The sequence below is a fragment of the Jaculus jaculus genome, chromosome 2 (genome assembly GCF_020740685.1).
Source record: "Jaculus jaculus isolate mJacJac1 chromosome 2, mJacJac1.mat.Y.cur, whole genome shotgun sequence".
NCBI classification, from domain to species: domain Eukaryota; kingdom Metazoa; phylum Chordata; class Mammalia; order Rodentia; family Dipodidae; genus Jaculus; species Jaculus jaculus.
Genome location: NC_059103.1, coordinates 33,002,613 through 33,029,397, shown reverse-complemented (window position 1 = coordinate 33,029,397; position 26,785 = coordinate 33,002,613). Strand labels below are relative to the sequence as shown.

At 47.6% G+C, this 26,785-nt stretch overlaps 1 protein-coding gene across 5 annotated transcripts in view; it reads right to left on the bottom strand.

Moving 5' to 3' along the window:
- The window catches only part of Slc44a2 (solute carrier family 44 member 2), a 51,482-nt gene that overhangs the window by 1,919 nt on the left and 22,778 nt on the right, over window positions 1-26,785 (bottom strand). The window contains exons 1-22 of one of the 5 annotated variants that reach the window (XM_045143050.1): window positions 25,576-25,694; window positions 25,015-25,063; window positions 19,884-19,957; window positions 19,684-19,768; window positions 16,155-16,239; window positions 15,917-16,027; window positions 15,781-15,841; window positions 15,568-15,691; window positions 15,372-15,455; window positions 15,175-15,287; window positions 10,754-10,885; window positions 10,567-10,666; window positions 10,388-10,480; window positions 10,136-10,220; window positions 9,415-9,677; window positions 9,234-9,328; window positions 5,920-6,023; window positions 5,761-5,834; window positions 5,601-5,671; window positions 4,897-4,985; window positions 776-860; window positions 161-329 (exon numbers count right to left, since the gene is read on the bottom strand). In XM_045143050.1, coding sequence (XP_044998985.1) covers window positions 208-329; window positions 776-860; window positions 4,897-4,985; window positions 5,601-5,671; window positions 5,761-5,834; window positions 5,920-6,023; window positions 9,234-9,328; window positions 9,415-9,677; window positions 10,136-10,220; window positions 10,388-10,480; window positions 10,567-10,666; window positions 10,754-10,885; window positions 15,175-15,287; window positions 15,372-15,455; window positions 15,568-15,691; window positions 15,781-15,841; window positions 15,917-16,027; window positions 16,155-16,239; window positions 19,684-19,768; window positions 19,884-19,957; window positions 25,015-25,063; window positions 25,576-25,612 — 2,136 coding nt within the window. In that variant the 5' untranslated portion in view covers window positions 25,613-25,694 and the 3' untranslated portion in view covers window positions 161-207. Of the gene's footprint in view, window positions 1-160; window positions 330-775; window positions 861-4,896; window positions 4,986-5,600; window positions 5,672-5,760; window positions 5,835-5,919; window positions 6,024-9,233; window positions 9,329-9,414; window positions 9,678-10,135; window positions 10,221-10,387; window positions 10,481-10,566; window positions 10,667-10,753; window positions 10,886-15,174; window positions 15,288-15,371; window positions 15,456-15,567; window positions 15,692-15,780; window positions 15,842-15,916; window positions 16,028-16,154; window positions 16,240-19,683; window positions 19,769-19,883; window positions 19,958-25,014; window positions 25,064-25,575; window positions 25,695-26,785 lie in introns of those variants that run through there. The other 4 variants (XM_045143051.1, XM_004667455.2, XM_045143053.1 and 1 more) reach the window with 4 other exon arrangements.

Here is a 26,785-nt window from a genome sequence, read left to right as displayed (position 1 = left end):
GACCTGGCTCAGTGTCTGGCTAATGTGTGTGGCAAGGCTCTGGGTTCCATCCCTGGTATCACAAAATGACAAAAACAAGACATACTAGGATCAGAGAGGAGGAATGGGACCACATGATCCCCACACTCCCAAGCATAGCAGACCCCCAACATGCACAAACCCGTTCTCCAGTGAAGACCCCTGGCCTGCTTGCCAGTCTCCCTCACTCTACTCTTCGACTTCCTCCCGCTTGCCCTCCTCCGCACTCCCCTTCAAAAGGATGTCTCTCAGCTCGGGCGACATGAAGTAGGGTCGCTCCTGAGAGCCGTCATTCCTCTCAAGGTCCTCACCTGGGCCCCCCAGGAACCGGCAGGGTGGGGGGAAATGGAATGGTCAGGAGAGGAAGGGGAAAAAAGGAGAGGCAGAGAAAGAACAGGGAAGCCAGCAGGCATACAGAAAAGGAAGGAAAAGAAAAAACAAACAGATGGAAAGACCAGAGTTAGTGGCAGCCACAGATCCCCTCCCACTCTCCTACAGCCAGGAATGCCCAGGGCAAGAACCCAAGGGCAGAGGGCTCCAGCTAGAGCCTGGGGACCCGAGGGTTAGGAGCAGCCCATAGCGAGTGAGGAAGCCAGGAAAGCATGCAGGGGGCCTAGGACAAGGGGAATCCAGGCTCTGGGGACATAGGGGCACTGGGCAGGTGGCTTTGTGCCTTTATCGGGGGGGGGGGAGGTGATTCCTAGTGGGGAGAAGGGACTTGGGGCCCACTTAAGGACTGGGATGAGGGGACACTCACAGAAGCAGAGGAAAAGGGTGTCCACACACATGCCATAGACACTGAAAAAGCCGTGTGCAATCAGATACGAGCCGATGATCACCGTCTAGGGAGAAAGAACACCTCATGTACAGAGGCACCCCCACCCATCTTGCCCTTCTCAGGTTGGGAGCCTGTCACTCATTTGTCCCTCAAGCCTCTTTGGTTGAAACCCAGGCTGCTGGCCTCTAGCTCAGGGCCATGTTCCTGCTTGCAGGGAATACAGCTGGGTACCACATGACAAGCCAATTAGACAACTTTAGAGTGGCGTTCTCTTTGGATTGTCTCACGTTAACTCAAGATGGCCTGGAACTCCCTGCGCAACAGAGGATGACCTGGAACTGATCCTCCTGCCTCCATCTTCCAAGTGTGAGATTCAGGGGTATACAACCAGAGTTTGGATCAGATGTCCCCATAAACATGTGTCTTTGAATGCCTGGTTCCCAGCTGGTGGCAGTTTGGGAGGAGGCACCTTGCTGAATGTGTGTGGCTGGGTACAGGCTTTGGAGTGCTAAGAGCCCCGTTGCCAGAATTCAGTTCACTCTCTTGCTACTATATTCCACTTGTTATGGCAAGATTGTAATGTCCAGCTTCTGCTCAAGCCACGCTTTCCCTGTCAACATGGAGTTTCCCTTGAGACTAAACCAAAAGAAACCTTTTCCCCCCACCAGCTCTTGGTGGCCAGGTGTTCCATGCCAGCAACGTGAAGGGAGCTCGAACAGTGTCTTAACTTCGCACTTCGGCTAGCAGAGCCCTACTATTCCCATAAGGCACCTCACCTTCCCCAGCCTCAGGGCCTGAGCACATGCTGTTGCTCTGATATGCGCCTAGCTTACGCCTCCTAATTTTGCTTTCAGCTCTAACTGGAAGCCCTCAAGCTGCACCTCTTCCATGAAGCAGTCTCTGGTGCCAAGAGCCCGCTTTACACTGACCTCCTCAAACCTCTGTCTAGCTACAGCAAAACGCCTCTGGAGCCCTGTGCTATCCCAGCATTTGGGAGGTACCGGCAGGAGAATCAGAAGTTCAAAATCATAAGATTATGGATGCATCTCAACAGTAGAGTGTTTCAAGGTCATTCTCAGCTACATAGTAAATTCAAAGGCCAGTCTGATGGGGCGGGTTGGCGCACGCCTTTCATCCCAGCACTCAGGCGGCAGAGGTATGACGATCACCATGAGTTCGAGGCCACCCTGAGACTACAGACTGAATTCCAGGTCAGCCTGGGCTACAAAGAGACCCTATCTCAAAAAAAAAAAAAAAAAAAAGGAAGAAAGAAAGAAAAAGCCAGGCATAGTGGCACTCTCCTTTAGGCCTAGCACCCAGGAGGCAGAGGCAGGTAGATCACCATGAGTTTGAGTTTGAGGCCAGCCTGAGACTACATAGTAAATTCCAGGTCACCCTGGGCTACAGTGAGACCTTATCTTGAAAAACCAAAAAGGGGAAAAATAAATAAATAGGGCGGGCATGGTGGCATGCAACTTTAGTCCCAGCATTTAAGAGACAGAGGTAGGAGAATCACAGGCCAGCCTGGGACTACAGAGTGAGTTCCAAGTCAGTCTGGACCAGAATGAGACCTGTCTCAAAAATAAATAAATAAATAAGCCAGGCATGATGCCTCATACCTTTAATTCTAGAACTCTAGAATTCTACAAGGCAGAGGTAGGAGGATCTCTGTGAGGTCAAGGCTACCTTAGGCTACATAGAGAATTCTAGATCAGCCTGGGCTGGAGTAAGAGCCTAACTCAAAAAGCCAAAAAATAAATAAATAAAATAAAATAAAACAAAACAAGAACAAAAAAATACAGAGCTGGGGAGATGACTCAGTGGATAAAGCACTTGTCACTGAGGCTGGAGTACCAGGATTTGAGCCCTGACTCCATGGAAAGAGTCGTAGGCTGTAGTGGCTTCTGTAACCCCAGCATGCTGACACTGTGAGATGACAGGCAAAGACAGTTCCAGGTCAACCTAGGCTAGAATAAGACCCTACCTTAAAAAATAAAATAAAACATTTTAAAATCTAGGGCAGGTGTGGTGGCCCCCATTTAATCCCAGCACTGGGGACACAGAGCTTAAAGGACTGCTACAAGTTCTAGGTCAGCCTGGAACTACAAGGTAAGCTCTAGGTTAGCCTTGGCAACAGTGAGACCCTACCTTGAAAACAAACAAACAAAAAAATCTACAGGCTGGGGAGATGGCTCAGTTGCTAAAGCCACTTACTTACAAAGCCTACTGGCTTGGGTTCAATTACCCATTACCCATGTAAAGTCAGGTACACAAAATGGCACATGTGTCTGGAGTTCATTACAGTGGCAAGAAGCCCAGGTGCACCCATATTCTTTCTCTCAAACAGGATGGAGAGATAGCTCACTGGTTCAAGCACTCATCTGCAAAACCTAACAATCTGGGTTCAATTCCCCAGTACCCAAGTAAAGCCAGATACACAAAAGAGGTATGTGCATCTGGAGTTTGTTTGCAGCAGCTACAGGCCCTGGTGTGCCTATTCCCTCAGTCTGTCTCTCTTCTCCCTCCCTCTCTCTCTCTCTCTGCTTGCAAATAAATAAATATATTTAACCAAAAATTTAAAAAATGAAGCCAGGCATGGTAGTGCACACCTTTAATCCCAGCACTTGTACTTGGGAGGCAGAGGTAGAAGGATCACCAATACTTCAAGGCCACCCTGAGACTATGTAGTGAATTCCAGGTCAGCCTAAACTAGAGTGAGATCCTACCTCAAAAAACAAACAAAAAATAAATAAATAAACAGAAAGGGGGGATGGATTGCTTAATGGTTAAGGCACTTGCCTGCAAAGCCAAAGGACCCAGGTCCAGTTCCCTAGGACCCACGTAAGCCAGATGCACAAGGTGGCGCATGCATCTGGAGTTTGTTTGCAGCAGCTGGAGGCCCTGGCATGCCCATTCTGTCTGTCTCTCTCAAATAAATAAATAAAAATAAACCAATTAATTTTATTTTTTAATCTAGAGCTCGGGAGATGCTCAATGGGTAAAAGCATTTGTTGTGCAGTGTGAGGGCCTGAATTTGAGCACCGGCACCCATGTGAAAAGCCAGACACAGCTTTGCATGCCTGTAACCCCGTGTAAGGGAGGAGGAGGTGGGAGGAATACTGAGGCTATCTGATCAAACTAAAAATAAAAGAACATGGTGTGAGCTCTGTCTCAGGGGAATAAGGTTGAAGCACACATGTGCTCACAGTGTGCACATAGTGAATTCCAAGTCAGCCTTGGCTTGAGTGTGACCCTACTTCAAAAAAACAAAATAAAAATATATGCATTACTTATTTGCAAGCATAGAGAGCAACAGAGAATGGACATGTCAGGGCTTCCTGCCACTGCAAATAAACTCCAGCCACTTTGTGCACCTGACTTTATGTGGGTATTGGAGAATCAAACGTGGGTCATTAAGCTTTGCAAGACAAGCACCTTAACTGCTGAGCCATCTCTCCAGCTGCCCCCCTTTTATTTTTAACTTATCTATATGTGCATCTGTCTTGACGTGGGTACTGGGGAATTGAACCAGGATCCTTAGGCTTTGCAGGTAAGCACCTTAACTGTTGAGCTATCTCTCCAGTACCTATTTACTTATTTATTTTGGATTTTTAAAGGTGGGGTCTCATTCTAGCCAATGTTGACCTGGAACTTACTCTGTAGTCTCAGGCTGGCCTCTTACTCATGGTAATCTACCTATCTCTCCCTCCTGAGCACTGGGATTAAAGGCATGGGCCGCCAAATCCTACCTCTCTTTCTTTATTGGAGACAGTGTCTAATGTAGTCCAGGCTGGCCTTAAATTTTTTATGTAGTTGAGGATCACTTTGAACTCTTAATCCTCTTGTCTCTACCTTCCCAGTGCTGGGATTAGAAGTGTACATCATGCCTGGTCTTATGTAGGATGGCTTTCTACCGAGTGAATGATAGACAGGAGGCAGGAGGATTAGGTGTTTAAGGAAGGTCATCCTCAGCCTCATAGTCAATATCAGGAGAATGAGTATCTAACAAATCCCCACCTTTAACTTCATCCACATCTGTCCATTCAAAGAAGTCTCAACACCTTCTCTCTAGACCCCAATCTTTTCCCAAAGATCCTTACCAGTATAGGGACCCAGTAGTAGTTGAGGGGTGGAGCCGTATCCTGTACTATCCTGATACGATGAGTGAAGAAGAAAAAGGCCAGGATCCCTGGAGTTGGGAGGAAACCGAGATATTGAAGATTCTGCCTGTAGAGTCCCCCACAGGGACTGAGAAGACGGCTCAGCAGGTAAAAGCACCTGCCAGGCAAGCATGAAGACCTGAGCTCAATCCCTAGCACTCATGTTACAAAAAGCTCAGGGTCACCATGCATGCTTGTAAACCCAGTCCTGAGGTGAGTAGAGACAGAAGCACTGAGGCTCAATGGTCAGCCAATCGGACCAAAAACAGCAGCCCCGGGATGGAGAGATGGCTTAGTAGTTAAGGCACTTGCCTGTGAAGCCTAAGGACCCATGTTTGACACTACAGGTCCCACGTAAGCCAGACACATAAGGTAACACAAGAGCACACATTTGCACAAGGTAGCACAGTTTCTGGAGTTCAAATGCAGTGGCTGGAGGCCCTGGCACACCAATTCTCTCTCTCTCATAAAAAAAAAATAAATAAAACAAAGCAGCCCCAGGGTCAGTGGAGAGAGTCTGTCTCAAGGAAACAAACTGGAAAAGTAATAGAGGAGGACGATTAGTAGTTCTCCTTGGACCCTGCAGTTCATAGGTCATTCCAAATAGGCTACCACAGCCTGAAAGGCTGGGTGTCACCACTCACCCACACTACCGACGATCAGAAGTTTGCCCAACAGGAAAAGGAAGTCAGTAACTTTATCCAGGACAGCCACTCTGCAGGGAACATTGAGGGGTAAGTATGCAGGTGGGCTCAAGGTCTGGGACAGGAAGGAGGCTGGAAGAGGGAGGTTATGTTCCCAGACCTGATGATGTTTCTCATTAGTAAGAAGAAGGCATTCCGGGCCGAGGTGCAGAAGTTGGTACCATAGATGGCGATCTGCGGGCAAGGAGGAGAGTTAAGTCCCGTGGGGTGGGGTTGGGAGCTCCTTCCAGTGGGAGCTCATGAACCCTGGCCCACTCACCATGATATAGGCATTCCTGTTGAGGAATTTGATAAACTTCTCCAGGCACCAAAAGCAACACTTGAGGCAGGTCATGAGAAATTTGGCAAACTTGTTCTCTGCAGCTGAAAGAGAAGGGAGGCAATTCAGAGAGCGGAGGAGGAAGGGCTTGGGATGGTAGAGATACCCAAAGTTCATCAAGACAGAGAAACTGAGCTGGATAAGGTGGTATAGGCTTACAATCCTACCTGCTCCAGAAGCTGAGGCAGGAGGATGAAAAATTTGAGCCTTGTCTGGACTATAGACTGAAGGAAGTCAAGACCAGCATGCGCAATGGGGTGACCTCTGTCCTGACTTCCACATGCATGCAGTGACATTTGCAAACACTTATACATTGCAAATAACAATCAAAAACCTAAATTAGGGGACTGGAGAGATGGCTCAACAGTTAAGGCACTTGCCTTTGAAGCCTAGCTACTCAGGTTCAATCCCCAGTACCCATGTAAGACAGATGCACAAGGTGACTCATGCATCTGAGGTTCGTTTACAGTGGCTGGAGGCCCTGGAGTGCCCATTCTCCCCCTCACCCCACCCTCACCCCCCATGTCTCAAATAAATAAAATATAATTTTTTTATCTTTTTTGGTTTTTCGAGGTAGGGTCTCACTCTGATCCAGGCTGACCTGGAGTTCACTGTGTAGTCTCAGGGTGGCCTCAAATTCTCGTTGATTCCCTGAGTGCTGGGATTAAAGGCGTGAGCAGAAGTAGGAGGATCACCGTGAATTCAAGACAAACAACAACCACCACAACAAAAAAGTGTGGGCTTTATTTCTATTTCACATAACTTTACTTCTATTTCTCTATTTAAAGGAGTTTTTTCCTTACATTTTTTATTTATTTGCATGCAGAGAGGGAAAGAGCATGGGCATGCCAGGGCTCCTACAAATGAACTCTAGATGCATGTGCCACTTTGTGCATCTGGCTTTATGTGGGTATTGAGGAATTAAACACAGGTTGTTAGGCATTGCAAACAAGTGCCTTAACCACTGAGCCATCTCCCCAGCCCCTGTTTTTGGATTATTTGAGGTAGGATCTCATTCTAGCCCAGGCTGACCTCGAACACACTCTATAATCCCAGGCTGGCCTCGAATTCAGAGCAATCCTCCTACCTGCGCCTCATGAGTGCTTGGCACTTTTTTTTTGTTTTGTTTTTCAAGGTAGGGTTTCACTCTAGCTCAGGCTGACCTGGAATTCACTATGTAGTCTCAGGGTGGCCTTGAACTCAGTGATCCTCCCACTTCTGCCTCCCAAGTACTGGGATTAAAGGCATGCGCCACCACGCTCAACTAAAAATATTTTTAGAAATTTGTGACTGGGTGTGGTAGTTCTAAACCAGCCTAAAATGACATAGTGAATTCCAGGTCATCCTGGGCTAGAGTGAGACCCCACCTTGACAAACCAAAAAATAAAAATAAGAAATACAAGGTAGAGAGTGATTGAGAAAGATAACCCGTGTCAACCTATGTCCCTCATACACGTGCATGTATATAGACCCACATGCATACCTATGCACACGTATGTACAAAAATATTGAATCTTGCCGGAAGTGGTGGCACACACCTTTAATCCCAGCATTCGGGAGGTACATTGCCATGAGTTCGAAGCCACCCTAAGACTCCATATTGAATTTCAGGTCAGCCTGGGCTAGAGTGAGACCATACCTCAAAAAACCAATATGTATGTATGTATGTATGTATGTATGTGTGTATATACATATATATATATATATAAAATCTTATTGAAAAACAAGAGCTGAATATAATGGCACACACCTGTAAAGATAGGAGAATCATTGTGAGTTCAAGGCCAGCCCGGATTAGAGTGAAGACCTTGCCTCAAAAATAAAAATAAGCTGGGCATGGTGGCACACACCTTTAATCCCAGCACTTGGGAGGCAGAGGTGGGAGGATCACTGTGAGTTCAGGGCCACCCTAAGAATTCCAGGTCAGCCTGGGCTAGAGTGATACCCTACCTCGAAAAAACAAAAAAAGTGAAAATAAAATAAATAAATAAAAATTAAACCTGGACTTGGATTCAATGTTAGCATACCAGACACACAAAAAAAAGTGGTGCATGTGTTTGGCAGCAGTAAGAGGCCCTGTTGAGCCCAAACACACACACATAGAGGCAAGCAAAGAAATTAAGGAACTTGTGTGCAAAGCATCAGGACCTAGGTTCGATTTCCCAGTACCCACCCAAAGCCAGATGCACAAGATGGCATATGTGTCTGGAGTTCATCTGCAGTGGCTAGAGGCCCTGGATGCCTATTTTCTCTATCTACCTCTTTCTCTCTTATAAATAAATTTAAAAATGGCTAGGGGGTGCAGCTTACTCAGCAATTGGGTTCAACATCTAGCACTAGGGGAAAAAAGGGTGGGGGTGTGGAAATGGATTAATTCCTTGCAAAGCTTGCCAGCAATGGGTTCAATACCCCAGTGCCCACATAGATGCAAAAATAAATACAAGTATCTGGGAGCCAGGCGTGGCGGCACACGCCTTTAATCCCAGCACTCAGGAGGCAGAGGTAGATTTGCCATGAGTTCAAGGCCACCCTGACACTACATAGTGAATTCAAGGTCAATTTGGGCAGAGCAACACCCTACCTCGAAAAACCAAAAAGAAAAGAAATACAAGTATCTAGTGTTCTTTTGCAGTGGAAAGACACCCTGGTATGGTCTTACACACACATAAAAATATTAAAAGCCAGAGTGAAATCCTACCTCAAAATTTAAATTAAATTAAATTAAAAGCCAGGTGAGCATGGTAGCGCACGCCTTTAATCCCAGCAGCACTCAGTGAGGCAGAGGTAGGAGGATCACCGTGAGATCAAAGTCAGCCTGGAGCTACAACGTGAGCACCAGATCAGCCTGGGCTACAGTGACACCCTACCTTGAAATCTCACACACACAAAGCCTTTTAGCTCAGTACCAAGTGCACGCCCAGCCTCCCAAGCAGGAGCCAAGCCACCCTAAAAGAAACCCATTCCAGTTCCACAGACCTCCCTCTGGGAGACCTGTCTTAGCCCCGCCCCTAGAAAGAGCCAGTGGGGGTCCGGACCCCTTGGGCCTTGGTGGCAGGAATTCCAGCTGTGGGCTCACACAGACTCCACAACAGGAAACAATCCAATGGGCCGCTGAGCTCCACCCCTTCCATAGAACCCAATCACAGGTCCACGCCTTGACTCATGAAACAAGCAACCCCCGCCGGCCTCGGCCTCGTACCCCCCCAACACACACCCCTAGCAAAAGCCAATGGCAGCCCTGCATGGGCTTGTACCTTTTAGGCGCTGATCCAAATATTCCAGCATCACTCTAATGATTTGCACAATGGCCAGAATGAGGGCGCCAAAGGCCAAGGAGCCTGTGTGGTACCTGCAGCCAGAAGGTTCAGTAAGTGGTCTGGCCAGGTGGGGTCGCTGTACCCCACCCCACCCGGTTTCTCCCAACCCTTGGCTCACCTGAGTGCTCTGCCGAAAGCAGAAAAGAGTGGGAAGGCAGGCAGGTCATCTGGCTTGCGCAGGGCCCAGTAGTAGGAGGCAAAGGCCCCAGCCAGTGTAACCTGGCCCAGTGCCAGCACGAAGTTGGCCAGCCAAAAGAACATGAAGGCATTGAAGATCTGTAGGCCCAGTAGTGCACGGTGATAGCCCGACTCACCCCCATAGAAGGCAAACCGGCAGCGGCCATTGGGACACAAGCGGGATTCATTGGTAGAGGGGAAGTCCTAGGGGAAGGGAGGCAGAGCTGAGTCAAAATGAGGCAGAAAGGGATGATGGGGACGGAGGAGCTGAGTGTGACCCCCAGCTCCTACATAAAACGATGGGTGTGGTACCACGTGCCTGTAACCCAGTCCTGAGGAAGAGACGGTAAGATCATTGGTCAGCCAGTCGGACAGAAAAATAGCAGCTCATTGCAGTGAAGGACTCCAATCAAGGAAACAAGGCAGAAGAATAGAACACACCTGACATTCTACTCAGCCCCTCACATGTGAGCACCGGGACATGCACACACACACGCATGCCTATGGATACACCACCACCAATCTCTGTTCAAGCTACACAGTGATCCCAGGGGAATGAACGTCTCAGAAACTACGGGCTGGGCTGGAGAGATGGCTCAGTGGTAAAAGGTGCTTTCTTACAGAACATCTGTGGCTACCCTCTCCATTCCAAAGGTACTCACCTCAGGGTTACAGGTTTTCCCAGCGAGTGGGCAGGCAGTGTCATCAAATATCTTATAGACAGCTTCATTAGAAGTGGACAGGAAGCTAGAGGTTCATTAAGGAACTCAAGGGTTGGGCTTGAGAAGTGGGAGGAGGGGCTGGCACAAAAAGATCCACATCCCCACCAGGTTCAACCCTTGCTCCCAAACTGAAGCTCATCTCCAAGCAAGTCTGGCCTTCCATCATCCCCAAGGATCACAGACAGTGGATACACAGCAGTGCTGGCCCAGTATGCGATGCAAAGACATAAGAGCAAGAAGGTGACCAGTGGGTACAACATGGAACACATGACGTATCCCACAGCCCTGGAGAGGAGGAGAGACACGGCTATCAGGGCTCCAACAGCCCTAAGGAAAACCCCAGCCAGGTGCCCTGGCTCAACGGCCCCCACCTGCTGGCTTCCTTGATGAGTGCAATGGCGATCAGGATCCTTTTCCGGAGAAAGATGAGTAACAAGATGATGACCACTTCCACAATACTCAAAATGATCACTGTAAGGACCGAGATATGAGCTGCTCGGAACCCCCTGCCCACCCTCCAAGGCCTCCCAGGGGGCAGGACTGGAAACCGCCACTCACTGAAGGCCATCCAAGTCTGGCGTAAGTGCAGGTACACTCGGAGGTCTGTCTGGAAGCCAAGGTCCACCAGGGAGACTTCAGAGCCCGCCTCACCACGCAGTCGGGCATACTCCATATAGCAGTGAAATATTCCTGCAGAAAGCCACAACCCCACCCGTCAATTTTTCCTGCAACTGTGCAACGTAAGTACAACTGTCTCCATATAAGAGGAGACCAAAGTTGGGAGAGGATGCTGGGGCTGCACCTGCCACAGAGCCTTTGTATGTGCTGGTCTCACTAATGGGCATGGTCCTTTCGTCACTACAGAATTTCCTACATGCCTAAGTCTCTGCTTAAATTTTACCTTTCATATGATCTTCTAGAAAACTTCCTTGTACTTAGAATTATTCTCCCCATTTATTTATTTGAGAATGAGTGAGAGAAAGAGAGAGACAGAGAATGGACACTCCAGGACCTCTAGCCACTGCAAACAAACTCCAGATGCATGTGCAACCATATGCATCTGGCTTACGTGGGATCTGGAGAATCAAACCTGGGTCCTTAGGCTTTGTAGGCAAGTGCCTTAACCACTAAGCCATCTCTCCAGCCCCCAGCTCTTGCTTTAATTTCATATCCCTTTTCCTCTTTGTTTTGCCATTTTAGGAGCTTTTCTGTTTTGATTTATGCTTGTGTGTGTGGTATGCATACATGTGTGTACACATGGAGGCTAGAGGTCAGTGATGAGTATCTTGTTCAATTGCTTTCCACTTAAAAAAAAGTTTTAGGTTGGGCGTGGTGGCATATACCTTTAATCCCAGCACTTAGGAGGCACAGGTAGGAGGATCATCATGAGTTCAAGGCCATCCTAAGACTACAGAGTGAACTCCAGGTCAGCCTGGGCTAGAGCCAGACTCTACCTTGAAAAACCAAAACAAGGAAAAAAAAAAAAAAACAAAAACCCTTTTAGAGATGAAGAGATGACTAAGCAGTTAAGGTGCTTGCAGCACAGCCAAAGGACCCAGGTTTGAATCCCCAGTAAGGCATCTCTCCAACCTCACATGTAGCATTTTTATGTAGATTTTTGGAGATCTTAACTCAGCTCTTCATGTGCTCAATGCAAACACTTTACCCACTGAGTTTTCTCTCCAGCCCCACCTTTTCTTCTCTAGGTTTTTTTTTTTTCTGTTTTCCTCATACTTCTAGGAGCATAAATTCAACGTAAGCAAGACTGATCATGTTTTCTTTGTTGTTATAATCCCAGGCATAGAAATTGCCTAGAAGCTGGGCATGGTGACACATGCCTTTCAACCCAGCACTTAGGAGAAAGAAGTAGGAGGATTGCTGTGAGTTCGAAGCCAGCCTAAGACTACATAGTGAATTCCAGGTCATTCTGGGCTATAGTGAGAAGGCCCACTCCCTTGACAAACAGAAAACAACACCATAATAACAAAAATCCAAGGGGCTGGAGAGATGGCTCAGTGATTAAAGGTGCTTACATGCAAAGCCTCTGGCCTGGGGTTCAATTCCTCAGCCACCCATGTAAATCTCAGTAGGACTTCATTTACAGTGGTCAAAAGAACCTGGCAGACACTTCTGGCCAAGATGGCGACTGCCTAGCTGTGCTGCAGATACGGGGGGAAAGAAAGATAGATGCAGATCCTAAGGAGAGAGCTGCCCCATCATACCTCAAAAGGGGCCCCACTGAAACTAAGGACAATTGGCGAAACAAGCAAGGGTGATGTTCTTCTGTGAACTGGATACCAGCACAAAGGAGAAGGAGACCAACACAGAGAAAAATCAACTCCTACCAAATCAGAGAGCCAGAGCCTCAGAGGCCCCCAACACCTCAGCACTGAAGCAGACCAAAATGAACCCAACATGGCTCAGGGAAATTTTGCAGAAGAGGGGGCGGAAAGAATGTCAGAGTCACATGTTAGGTCATGATATGCAGAGACATTTATCGTACCAATAACTGTGGGCTAACTCCCCAATGCACGACCCATTTACATCATCAAGGAGGATCCAATGGAAGGGGGTAGATCATGGATGAGCCTAAACAATGGTACCAAACTGCCTGTATTTGCTGAAAAGAAAACTAATAAATTAAATTAAAAAAAAAAAAAAAGAGAGAGAGAGAACCTGGCACATGTATAAAGACACACATAAATGTGAAAATAATTTTTGGGGGGGCCGTTGAGGTAGGGTTTCACTCTAGCTCAGGCTGACCTGGAATTCACGATGTAGTCTCAGGGTGGCCTCAAACACATGGCGAATCTCCTACCTCTGCCTCCCTAGTGCTGGGATCAAAGGAATGTGCTGCCACGCACAGTGCTCTCTGTTGTTTTTTTAAGACAAGGTCTTAGGGGCAACAGAGATGGCTTAAGGCACTTGCCTGCAAAGCCAAAGGACCTAGGATAAATTCCCCAGGACCCACATAAGTCAGATGCCCAAGATGGCAGACCTCATTTGCAGTGGCTTGAGGCCCTGGCACACCTATTCTCTCTCTAACTGCCATGCTCTCTCACATAAATAAATAAAAACAAAATATTAAATTTTTTAAAAAGCCAGTAGTGGTTAAGGTGTTTGCCTGCGAAGCCAAAGGACCCAGGTTTGATTCCCCAGGACCCACATAAGCCAGATACACAAGAAGGCATATGCTTCTGGAGTTCCTTTGCAGTGGCTGGAGGCCCTGGTGTACCCATTCTCTCTCTGTCTCTCTTCTTTCTACCTATCTACTTGCAAATAAATAAAATTTCCAAAAAAAAAAGGTCAGGCGTGGTAGCACACGCCTTTAATCCCAGCACTCCAGAGGCAGAGGCAGAAAGATCGCCATGAGTTTGAGGCCACCCTGAGACTACATAGTGAATTCCAGGTCAGCCTCAAAAAAACAAAGACAAGGTCTTACTATGTACCCCAAGCTGGCTACAAACTCATGATGCTCCTACCTCTGTGTCTCAAATGCTGGGCTCCTGAGTGTGAGGGTTATAGGCATGCTAACACAAACGCTTTGCTACCTGGGTCCTCCAATAGTGTGGCCAAGCATCTATCATTCCAGAAACTTTAAATGAAAAATCAAAACCAAGCCAGGTGTGGTGGCGCACACTTTTAATCCCAGCACTTGGGAGGTAGAGGTAGAAGGATTGCTATGAGTTCAAGGCCACCCTGAGACTCCATAGTGAATTCCAGGTCAGCCTGAGCAAGAGCGAGACCCTACCTTGAAACACACACACACACACACACACACACACAAAATCAAAACCAAAATCACTGGTTTGTGAGCAAAGCCTCTGGGTTTCACAGCCCCTTTCCCTGATTTTATCTGCATATGGTAGCCTTCTCATTAAACCTTCCATGTAGCAAATATTAATTATGCCCATTAAATAGGGGAAGAAATTAAGGCACAAGGCAGCTTAGTCATTTGCCTAAGGACACAGTGCTGGGGAGTGACAGAGCCAGGATGTGAACCTGTGGCACCTTCACCCTACAATCTCTAACCCTCTCCACTGTGCTAAACAGCCTACTTGGGAATGTTTTTTCCTCTGGTAAAGGAACCATTCCCAGGCTGGGAAGATGGCTCAGCAATTAATGATGCCTGCTTCCAAAGCCAGCAAGCCCAGGTTTAATTCCCCAGTGCGTATGTAAGGCTAGGAACACAAAGTGGTACTTATGTCTGGAGTTTGTTTGCAGCAGCAAGAGGGCCGGATGAGCCCATATTCACCATCGTGCTTTCTCTCTCTCTCATAAATAAAATAAAATAGAGCACCAATCCAGACCCAGTTCGGAAAGCTAGTGAGGGCTAGATTTCTTTTCTTTTTTGTGGTGCTGGGGATGAAACTCAGGGCTGTACCACACTGAGCCATACCCCTATCCTGACCTGGTGAATTACAGGGAAAAGATCTACTGCTGAGCTTTCCCCTTAGCCCTGCAGATCCCAATTTAGCCCACCCTGTGCCCTTACTCATGAGTGCTGAGGTTGCTCTGAGGTGCCTGCTCTTTATTTTATTTATTAATATTTTATTTACTTGACAGAGAAAGAGGGAAAGAGAAGGAGGGAGGGAGAGAATGGGTGTGCCAGGGCCTCCTGCCACTGCAAATGAACTCCAGACGCATGCTCCCCCTTGTGCATCTGGCTAACGTGGATCCTGGGGAATTGAACCTGGGTCCTTTGGCTTTGCAGGCAAACTCCTTAATCACTAAGCCATCCCTCTAACCCTATTTACTGATTTTTTAAGATAGGGTCTTACTCTAGCCCAGGCTAACCTGGAACTTACTCTGCCTGTTCTTAGAAACCGGGCTAAGTTAACATCTGTGCAAACATGCCAGGAGCAAGAACATCTAAAGGCTTAGGATGACGCTGATGGGGTGTTGCCAAGGCTGAGCACAGACATTCTTGCAGATCTTGCGCAGGGGAGGAGGGGGGAAACAGAGAGGAGGACACGCACCATAGCCCAGCACCAAAATCACCATGACGATCATCACCCAGACCATAATGCCAGCCAGGAACCGCAGCAAGATGATGAAAAGGAGACTCATGACCATGGCGATGACCAGACCTCTGAGGCAATAAAAGAAGAGCATGAGGGACAGACACTAAGCCACAACAGCCTTAGATGGGACAGCCACCTTCCCTCCAACTTACATGACAATCCAGTACCAAGACACAGTGTAATCTTCAAATATGCGCATGGCCAGCTGCCGAGCTTCTAGGACTCCATTGGCCTTCCTAGGCAGGGCATGATGGGTAAATCAGATTCTGCCCTGTGCCCTGAGGACACCAGCCCTTGCCCCACCCAGGAAAGCAAGACACCCTTGCCAAGGAGGACCACAACCCTCACTTGGCGCCCTCCACCAAGTCCGTGATGTTCTTCCGTGCACCAAGCCCATCTTCATAGGTCGTCTCGTTGCCCACCATGAGGACACCTTTATGGGCATGGATGGCGGGGAAGCAGCGCTGGGCCACTGCAAGCAGCAAGGAGGTATGATTTGTCAAGGTGAGCAGCAGTAGGCTCCCGTGTAGGGACCCCAGACTCAAGGGACCCCAGACTCACAGGGTTTACTGGGGGTGATGACAGCCGGGCAGTCACCATCTCGCAGCACCTCGGCCACCCCCTGTAGAGAGAGAAGGGAGTTCCAGAGGGTATCCCCTCATGGTCCTGTGGCTGGACAGGGCAGCTTTCTACTCACTTTATTGTTCTTGAACTCAGGAACACAGAACTGCTTATAGTACTCAAAGTCGGGAGAGTGTCGAGCATTCAGGAAGGTGAGGTAACGGTCTGGACACTTCTCCACGCAGATCTGGGGTGTGCAAGGAAAAGAGGTAGAGTCGTGACACTGGGGTTCAGGGCAGACGTTCCACCCCAAGCTCACCAGGGAGAGAAGTTTATGAAAAGTACGGAGAAGGGAAGACATGGAGACATGGTACCTGAGGGGTAGGACACTGGAATTCCAACAGGACCAGGGGGCTGGCACACTTCACAATGTTGAAATAGAACAGGAAGGGTTTGTTCCTGGGATTGAAGGAGGGAGAATGAAATTGATCAAGACTTCTCTGGCTGGGCGTGGTGGGGCACACCTTTAATCCCAGCACTCAGGAGGCAGAAGTAGGGGGATCTACTGTGAGTGTGAGGCCACCAAGACTACTCAGTGAATTCCAGGTCAGTCTGAGCTAGAGTGAGAACCTACCTCGAAAAACGAAACAAAAACAAAAACAACAAAAAGACTTCTCAGCTGTCTAGAAAACAACATGGGGTGGAGATGCAATACAGTGGAAGAGTACTTATCTAGTGTGCCATTTTCAGCAACAGAGAAAACAAGCGAACCAACAATAATAAAAAAAAGTAGTGGCATCTAGGCATGGTGTCCCACACTTTTAATCCCAGTACTTGGGAGGCAGAAATAGGAGGATCACTATGAGTTCAAGACTACCCTGAGACTACATGCATAGTGAATTACAGGTCAGCTTGGACTAGAGTGAGACCCTACCTTGACAAACAAAACAAAAACAAACAAAATATATATATGGGGGGGGGGGCACCTATAACCATGCCAGACACTACTCCAAGGTCTGAGGCATATATAATATCATTGGACCAAGAAAACAGCACAGAGGGCTGAAGTCATGGCTTAGCAGTTAAGGCATTTGCCTGCAAAACCAAATGACCCATAATCAACTCCCCAGGACCCACGAAAGCCAGATGCACAAGGGAGCACATGCATCTGGAATTTGTTTGCAGTAGCTAGAGGCCCTAATGTGTCCATTCTCTATCTGCCTCCTTCTCTCTGTCAAATAAATAAATGAAAAAGTCTTTTTAAATTTAAAAGAACAGCCAAGTGTGGGACTGTTATGACTCCTGCTTTAAGAAAAAAAAAAATAATGAGACCCAGGGGCTGAGCATATGGCTCAATAGTTGGCCATACAAGCTCAAAACCATGGATTTGATCTAGGCATCCTAGAAGAAAGAAGGAAGGAAGGAAGGAAGGAAGAAGAAAGAAGGAAGGAGGAAGAAAGGAAGGAAGAAAAGAAGGAAGAAAGAAAAGCCTGGCGTGGTGGCACACGCCTTTAATCCCAGCTCTTGGGAGGCAGAGGTAGAAGGATCGCTGTGAGTTCGAGGCCACCCTGAGACACCATAGTGAATCCCAGGTCAGCCTGAGCTAGAGTGAGACCCTACCTCGAAAAACCAAAAAAAAAAGGAGTAAGAAAGAAAGGAAGAAGGAAGGAAGGAAGGAAAAAGAAGGAGAATGAGAAGAAGGAAAAGGAAAAGGAGGCCAGCCACAGTGGCACACACTTTTAATCCCAGCACTCGGGAGGCAGAGGTAGGAGTGAGTTTGAGGCCACCTGAGGCTATATAGTAACTTCCAGGTCAGCCTGTGCTAGAGTGAGACCCTATCTAGAAAAAAAGAAAAAAGAAAAGCCAGATGTGTCATTGCAAGCTTATAATCCAAGCACTCAGGAAACTGAGATGGGGAGGAAGTTGAGTTGGAGGCCAGTCTGGACTACACAAGACTTTGTATAAAAAATAAATTAGAGTTGCTGGGTGTGGTGGCGCACGCCTTTAATTACAGCACTCAGTAGGCAGAGGTAGGAGGATCACTATGAGTTCAAGGCCACCCTAAGACTACATAGCGAATTCCAGGTCAGCCTGGACTACAGTGTAAACCCTACCTTGAAAAACAACAACAAAAAAAGATGTAGTGCTGCACACCCTTAAATCCAGTACTCAGGAGGCTGAGATATGAGGATCACTGTGAGTTTGAGGCCAGCCTGGCTACAGAGTGAATTCCAGGTCATGGGGGCTAGGGTGAGATTCCACCCTGAAAAAAACCAAACAATTAGAAAATTTAAAAAAAAAAAAGCCATGAGTAGTGGCTCACACCTTTAATCTTAGCACTCAGGAGGCAAAAGTAGGAGGATCATTATGAATGAGGCCACCCTGAGACTACATAGTGAATTCCAGGTCAGCCTGGGCTAGAGTGGACCCTACCTTGAAAAACCAAAAAATAAAAATAAGAAATAGGGCTGGAGAGCTGGCTTAGTGGTTAAGGTTCTTGCATGCAAAGCCTAAAGAACCAGGTTCGATTCCCCAATACCCATATAAGCCAGATGCATAAGGTGGCATATGCATCTGGAGTCTATTTGCAATGGCTGAGGGCCATTCTCTTACTATATGCTTCTTCCTCTCTCTTTCTCTCTCCCTCCTACCTCAAATAAATAACTAAGTAATATATTTTTAAAAAATAAATAAAATTAGGGGGTAGGGGTGCACTTTAACCACAGCACATCAGAGGCAGAGGTAAGAGAATTGCTGTGAATTCAAGGCCAGTCTGATACTAGATAGCGAATTCTAGGTCAGCCTGGGCTGGAACAAGACCCTGCCTCAACAAACCAATGAGTAAATCAATATAAACTGACTTATTGATGTGTATATATATGTATATATACCATTGCAAATGAACACCAGACACATGTACCACTCTGCATCTGGCTGTATGTGGGTGCTGGGGAACTGAACCAAGACCAGGTAGCTTTGCAAGCAGAGACCTGGCAAGCCATCTCCCCAGCCCCTGCATCACTTAATATAAGGTCCTTGTGCACCCTTGAATTAAAAAAAAGATAATGCTGGGCGTAGTGGCGCATGTCTTTAATCCCAGCACTTGGGAAGCAGAGGTAGGAGGATCACTGTGAGTTCAAGGCCACCCTGAGACTACAAGTGAATTCCAGGTCAGCCTGAGCTAGAATGAGACCCTGCCTCAAAAAAATCCAAAAACACAAACAAAAACAATAATAATAATAATAATAATAATTTGAGAGAGAGAGAATGGGCATGCCAGGCCTCCAGCTACTGCAAACAAACTCCAGACACATGCACCACCATCTGCATCTGTCTTACAAGGGCACTAGGGAATCAAACCTGGGTCCTTAGGCTTAGGCGGCAAGCGCCTTAACCACTAAGCAATTTCTCCAACCTCACCCTTGAATTTTTTTTTTTTTTGCCAAGGTAGGGGCTGACCTGGAATTTACTATGTAGTCTCAGGGTGGCCTTGAACTCACGTCAGTCCTCTTACCTCTGCCTCTCAAGTGCTGGGATTAAAGGTGTGCACCACCACAACCAGCTTCCTTTGTTTTTTCAAGCTAGGGTCTCACTCCAGCCCAGGCTGACCTGAAATTCACTATGTAGTCTCAGTCTGGCCCCGCACTCATAGTGATTCTCCTACCTCTGCCTCCCTACAGGGATGAAAGGGGTGCACCACCATGCCTGGCTCCCCACCCTTGAATTCTAGTATCTGTGATGCATCCTGGAACCTGTTCTCAGATACAAAGAAAAGACTGTGCATGTTGACTGATTTTTATGGACCAAGTTGGGGAAAGCCTAGAACCTTCTTCACTGTGTTCACTTTGCTGCACCCTTCAGAACCCCCCCCCTACACACCAGGTCCCAGGGGAACAGACTCACGCATTTTTTGTGCCCTTCTGCCCGCAGAATTCACCCTGGCTATCAGTGGGGTAGATCACCTTCCGCGGGTCCCCGTGGGTCCAGGCTATGGAGGGAGGTAGGGATGCTGAGGTACTGCCAATCCATAGCCCCACCCCACCCTTGCTTCAGAGGCCAGCCCCTCCCCCCAGAGCCCAAATCCTTCCCCTTCTGCTACTTACCTATGATGCCCACAGCCACGTAGCCCACAATGGCCAGGAGGAGGGCCACGCAGCAAATGACGTCAGTACAACCCCTGGGGAGCAGAAGGATAGCATCAGGGTATGTGACCCCTGTGTCAGCTCATTTTCCTAAGGAGTTTGAAAGCTATCCCAAAGGTCATGTGAACTTTACACTTTTATACCTAAATGGATGTGGGGCTCCAAGCAGTTTCCAGTAATGCGCACTTCCCTTCTGACTGAGACTGCCCATTTCAGTACATCCTTACGGGCCACAGGTATTACGGTTATTTGCTTGGTTTTATCTTGCCATTTAGAGATTAAACAGAACAGCCCATATGCTAGTAAGTGTTCTACCACTGAGCTATATCTCTGACTCTTTGTATTTAAAATAAATAAATTGCATCTTGAGAGATGACTTGCCACTGCATGAGGGCCCAAGACCACCCTAGGTCAATTCCTCAGCAACCATGTAAACACTGGACATGGCCACACATGCCTATACCCAGTCCTGTGATGGAGACCAGAGAACTGATGGGGAAAATGATGAAAATGGCAGCTCTGGGTCAGAGTGGCAGACTGTCTCTCAATAAAACGTAGATGAGCAAAAGAGGAAACCCACTGTTCAGTAGGCGGAGCACCTGCCTACCATGCACAAAGCCATGGGTTCCATCCCCACACTGCATAAACAGGCATGGTGGCACATACATATAATCTTAGAATTTAGGAGGATCAGGACTTAAAAGATAATCCTTAACTACATAGCAAGATTGATGTCAAGATGCTGGAGACATGGTTTGGCAGTTAAAGGATAGAAGGATTGACAAGAATTCAAGGCCAGACTGGACAACAAAATGAATCTGAGGTTGGCCTGGGCTACAATGAGACCCTGCCTCAAAAACAAACAGCTGGGTGTGATACCCCATACCTTTAATCCCAGCACTTGGGAGGCTGTAAATTCAAGGCCAGCCTGAGACTACACAGTGAATTCCAAGTCAGCCTGGATAGAGTGAGACCCTACCTTGAAAAGCCTCAAAAAAAAAAAAAAAAAAAAAAAAGTCTGGGAGGGTGGCTTAGCAGTTAAGGCACTTGCCTGTAGCCAAAGTACCCAAGTCCGATTCCCTAGGATCCATTTAAACCAAATGTATGAGGCAGTACATGCATCTGGAGTTCATTTGCAGCAGCTGGAGGCCATGGTGCACCCATTCTCTCTCCTGTCTACCTCTTTCACTCTCAAATAAAAAAAAAATAGAGTATATTTTTTAAAGGAGGGGCTGGAGGGATGGCTTAGTGGTTAAGGCATTTGCCTGCAAAGCCAAAGGACCCAAGTTCTATTCCCCAGGACCCACATTAGCCAGATACACAAAGGGGTACACGTGTCTGGAGTTCCTTTGCAGTGGCTGGAAGCCCCGGCACATCCATTCTCTCTCTCTCTCCCTCTCTCTCTGTCAAATAAATAAATAAATATAAAATTTAAAAAAAAAGAGGCCCTGGCAAAGCCATACTCTATCTCCTTCCGCTTGCAAATAAATAAAAATATTATGGACTGGAACTCAGCCCTGCTCCACTCAGCTACTTTTCTCCTCAGCCTGCCTACCTCTCTTCTCTAGGGCTGCAAGGTTACACATGAGCCCAGCTTCCTCCTCCCCCAGGCTGGCTGGGGAGGGAAAGAGCATAAAACTGGTTCTTGGCCTGGGCTGGAGAAATGGCTTACCTGTTCAGGTGCTTGCCTGCAAAGCCTAAGGACCCAGGTTCAATTCCCCAGGACCCATGTAAACCAGATGTACAGTGTAGCCCATGCATCTGGAGTTTGTAGAGCTACAGGCCCTGGAGCACCCATTCTCTTTCTCTCATTCTCAAATAAATACTTTAAAAATCTGTTTCATGCCGGATGTGGTGGCGCACTCCTTTAATCCCAGCACTCGGGAGGCAAAGGTAGGAGGATCACAGTGAGCTCGAGGTCACCCTGAGACTACATAGTGAATTCCAGATCAGCCTGGACTAGAGTGAGACCCTACCTCAAAAAACAAACAAAAACAAACAAAAAAAAAAATCTGTTTCTTAGCAGGGCATGGTGGCACATGCCTTTAATTTCAGCACTTGGGAGGCAGAGGCAGGAGGACTGCTATGAGTTTGGGGCCACCCTGAGACTACAGAGTGAATTCCAGGTCAGCCTAGGCTAGAATGAGACCCTACTTTGTGTGTGTGTGTGTTTCTTGGTTTAAATGGTTTTTCTGCTTATCTCAGCTTTATAGTTTGGGGTATCTTCTCTCTTTGATTGCATGCATAATTTTCCTCTGACTTTGAATCTACGATGTGCGGGTTCTTCCCAACTTTCCCTACACAAGCTCCCAGATTCTGCTTCCCACGTGTCAGCAGCTTTACTCTAATCTCTTTAAAAGCCTCAGTTTCACAATCAGTAGCCTAGAGGGATGGGTCAGTGGTTAAGGTGCTTTCCAGTAAAGCCTAATGACCAGGGTTCAATTCCCCAGTACCCATGTAAAGCCATATTCACAAGGTGGCTCATGCATCTGGAATTCATTGGCAGTGCTAGAGGGCCTGGTGTACCCATTCTCCCTGTGTGTCTGCATCTCTCCTATCTGCTTGCACAAATAAAAATAAAACATTTAAAAACAATAAATAAATAAATAAAAGCCTCAGTTTCAGCCGGGCATGGTGGCGCATGCCTTTAATCCCAGCAGGTCAGCCTGAGCTAGATTGAGACCCTACCTTGAAAAAAAAGGAAAAAAAAAAATCATAAGCCTCAGTTTCACACACGAGGCAGAGGTAGGAGGATCATTGTGAGTTCAGGGCCACCCTAAGACTACATAGTAAATTCCAGGTCAGTTTGGGCTAACGTGACTCTACCCGGAAAAAAAAAAAAAAAAGCCTCAGTTTCTCTTAAGTCCACATGCTCAGTTTTACCCTAATTCCTCTTTAAAAGCTTCACTTTCTCTTGAGTCTACATGCTTGTGGCTCTACTCCAGTTTCTTCCCCCAAAACCTCAATTTTTTCTAAACAAACCTTACATGCAGTGTTTCCACATGACAGCATGTTTCCTTAGCCCCACAATTTGTGATTTCTCCTTTAAATAAAAATAATTCATAAATATATATATATATATATATATATATATATATATATATATATATATATATATATTGGGGCTGGAGGGATGGCTTAGTGGTTAAAGCATACGCCTGCAAAGCCAAAGGACCCAGGCTCAATTCCCCAGGACCCACGTTAGCCAGATGCACAAGGGGACACAAGCATCTGGAGTTTGTTTGCAGTGGGTGGAAGCCCTGGCACGCCCATTCTCTCTCTCCCTCTTTCTCTGTCAAATAAATAAATAAATTTAAATTAAAATAATGTGGGTCCTGGGGAATAGAACTTGGGTCCTTTGGCTTTGCAGGCAAATGCCTTAACCACTAAGCCATCCCTCCAGCCCTTCCTTTAAAAAATATACTCTATTTTTTTTTTATTTGAGAGTGAAAGAGGTAGACAGGAGAGAGAATGGGTGCACCATGGCCTCCAGCTGCTGCAAATGAACTCCAGATGCATGTACTGCCTCATACATTTGGTTTAAATGGATCCTAGGGAATCGGACTTGGGTACTTTGGCTACAGGCAAGTGCCTTAACTGCTAAGCCACCCTCCCAGACTTTTTTTTTTTTTTTTGAGGCTTTTCAAGGTAGGGTCTCACTCTATCCAGGCTGACTTGGAATTCACTGTGTAGTCTCAGAGATGGCCCAGGTGTTAAGGCGCTTGCTTAGAGTCCAGTTGTAGTAGCAGAATCGTGGCAGCCTATTCTCTCTCTCCTTGAAAAAAAAAAAAAAATCAAACAAGCTGGGCGTGGTGGTGCTCACACAAAGCCAGATGCACAAAGTATCTGGAGTTTGTTTGCTGCACCCGTTCTCTCTCTCATAAAGAAACAAAAATGACTGGGGAGTTAGCTCAGTGGTTAAAGGCACTTGTTTGGAACGAAAAAAATATTAAAAATAGTAAAAACAAAACAAAAGGCTGGAGGGATGGCTTAGCGGTTAAGGCATTTGTCTGCAAAGCCAATGGACCCATGTTTGATTCCCCAGGACCCAGATTAGCCAGATGCACAATGGGGTGCTGGAGGCCCTGAAGTGCCCTTATCTCTTCCTCTCTCTCTCCCTCTTTCTCTGTCAAATAAATAAATACAAATAAAATATATTTTTTTAAAAAAGCCTAAGAGCTAGGCATGGTTTGATTCCCCAATACCCATGTAGGGCAGATGCACAAGGTGGTACATGCGACTGGAGTTGCTTTGCAGTGGCTAGAAGAAGCCCTGGTACGCTCATTCTCTCTTGCTCTCGAAGTTAAAAAAGGGGAGGGGGCTGGAGAGATGGCTTAGCGGTTAAGCACTTGCCTGTGAAGCCTGAGGACCCCGGTTCGAGGCTCGATTCCCAGGACCCACGTTAGCCAGAAGCACAAGGGGGCGCACACATCTGGAGTTCATTTACAGTGGGTGGAAGCCCTGGCTCGCCCATTCTCTCCCTCCCCCCCTCCCCCCCCTGCCTTTTTCTCTCTGTCTGTTGCTCTTAAATAAATAAATAGAGCGCTGTAAAGATAGCTTAGTGGTTAAGGCACTTTCCTGTAAAGCTTAAGGACCCAGTATCAACGTAAGCCAAATGCATAAGGTGGTGTGTGTGTCTGAAGCTCCTCCGCAGTTGATATGGGCCCTGAAGCGCCCATTCTCTCTCTATCTGCCTCTTTCTCAAGTAATTATATATATATATATATATATATATATATATATATATATATATATATATATATTTTTTTTTTTTTTTTTTTTTTTTTTTTTTCCGAGGTAGGGTCTCGCTCTAGCCCAGGCTGACCTGGAATTCACTATGTAGGTCTCAGGGTGGCCTCAAACTCATGGCGATCCTCCTACCTCTGCCTCCCGCGTGCTGGGATTAAAGTTGTAGGCCACCACGCTCGGCCCTCAAATAAAATATTTTTTAAAAACCTAAAGCAAAAAAAAAAAAAAATACTGCCTGAAGAGTCAGTATATAATATCTTAATATTCATTTTTGTATTGTAACAAATATTTGTCATCACTTTGTTGGGTTCTACTGCTATGGGCAGGAGCTCAGGGCTCTTACCTGTTGTAAATGGGTCCTTTAAAGGTCGGGTCATACTTCTGGGGAGTTCCTGGAAGTAACAAGATTAAGGTGAGTGGATGAGAAAAACCTAAAGGAAGAAAGTTGTGGGAGCCATTGGTCCCAAAGCCCCGTCGGAGAGTGGAGCAGTTAAGAGGTGCCCTCTTCCTACCTCCAAGTGACCACACCCAAGCCCCGGGTCATCGGAGACCCCAGCATGTGAGTGAGTCCCTCCCGGACTGTGTGGCCGGGATCAGCTCGGATTTATCAGCTGGCGGCCACCCATGCGGTGGTGGCCTCCTGGAAGAGCTCCAGGGGCTCCGGCAGAGAGGGAAAGCTCAAGGAGGGAAAAGGAAGACATCTATCTCAAGAGGTGCTGGGGAGAAGGCGACAAGGCCAGGTCCCGCGAGGAATGGGACTGCAAGAGTTCTGCAACTTGGGGAGCAGGTAGGGAGAGCGCGGGGCTGGCAGGACTCCAACTGCAGAAGTGCAATTGCGCCCGCGCGCCGGGACCTCCGCGCCCTCCCAGCCTGAGGTTCTCCCCGGGACGCGGGCTCTGCCTACCGTGCTTCCCGTAGTAATGCTGCCGGTCGCCCCCCATTCCCGGCGGACGTGCAGCCCCGACGGCGTCCGCTAACTCCCCGCGTCCCCACACAGCCAACCCGGCCGGGCAGCCAGCGACTACTCGGCGCCCAGCAGTGCAAACCGGTCGGACCGGCCCGCCGGGGCGCCGGGGAGGGAGGGGCCGGCCAGGGGCGGGGCAGCAGCTGCTCCCGCCACTCACCCGCTGGCCCGATTTAGCTTCCCCGGCCCCAGCCGACCCAGCCCCCACCTGGGACCCTGTGGCTCAACCAAAAGCCACCTCTCCACCCACCCACCAGGACAGCATTTGAGGCATACCAATCCTGCAGGTTTGGGAACTAAGGCTGCTGTTGGAAGTGTTTGGACATCAGTGGAGGAGAGGTCTGAATGGTTTTTTTGTTTAGTTTGGTTGGTTTTTCGAGGTAGGGTTTCACTCTAGCTCAGGCTGACCTGGAATTCACTATGTAGTCTCAGGGTGGCCTCAAACTCACCGCGATCCTCTGTCAGAGTTTCACTCTAGCCCAGTTTGCCCTCACACTTGGTGTTCCTCCAACCTCAGCCTGCAGGCTGCTGGGATTAAAGGTGTGAGCCACCTCACCTGGTTCTATGGCCCAAAGTACCAATAGCAGGGGAGCACTGTTGAGACTGCTCAACAGCTAAAGGTTCCGGTTTGCAAAGCTTGCCAGCCGAGGTTTGATTCCCCAGACACCCCGTAAAGTTGGATACAAAAAGTGGCCCACATATGTGGCATTTGTTTACAATAGCAAGAGACTCTGTTGCACTAACAGAAACACACATGTAAGTGCAAACAGGTAACTGCTTTTTAAAAATTACTAAAGTTGGGGCTGGAGAGATGACTTAGTGGTTAAGCATTTGCCTGTGAAGTCTAAGGACCCCGGTTCGAGGCTCGATTCCCCAGGACCCACATTAGCCAGATGCACAAGGGGGCGCACGCATCTGGGGTTCATTTGCAGTGGCTGGTGGCCCTGGCGCACCCATTCTCTCTATCTGCCTCTTTCTCTATCTGTCTGTCGCTCTCAAAAAAATAAAAATAAACAACAAAAAAAAATTTTTTAAAAGCCAGGCATGCTGGCGCACGCCTTTAATCCCAACACTTAGTAGGCAGAGGTAGGAGGATTGCCAAGAGTTCAAGGCCACCCTGAGATTACATAGTGAATTCCAGGTCAGCCTG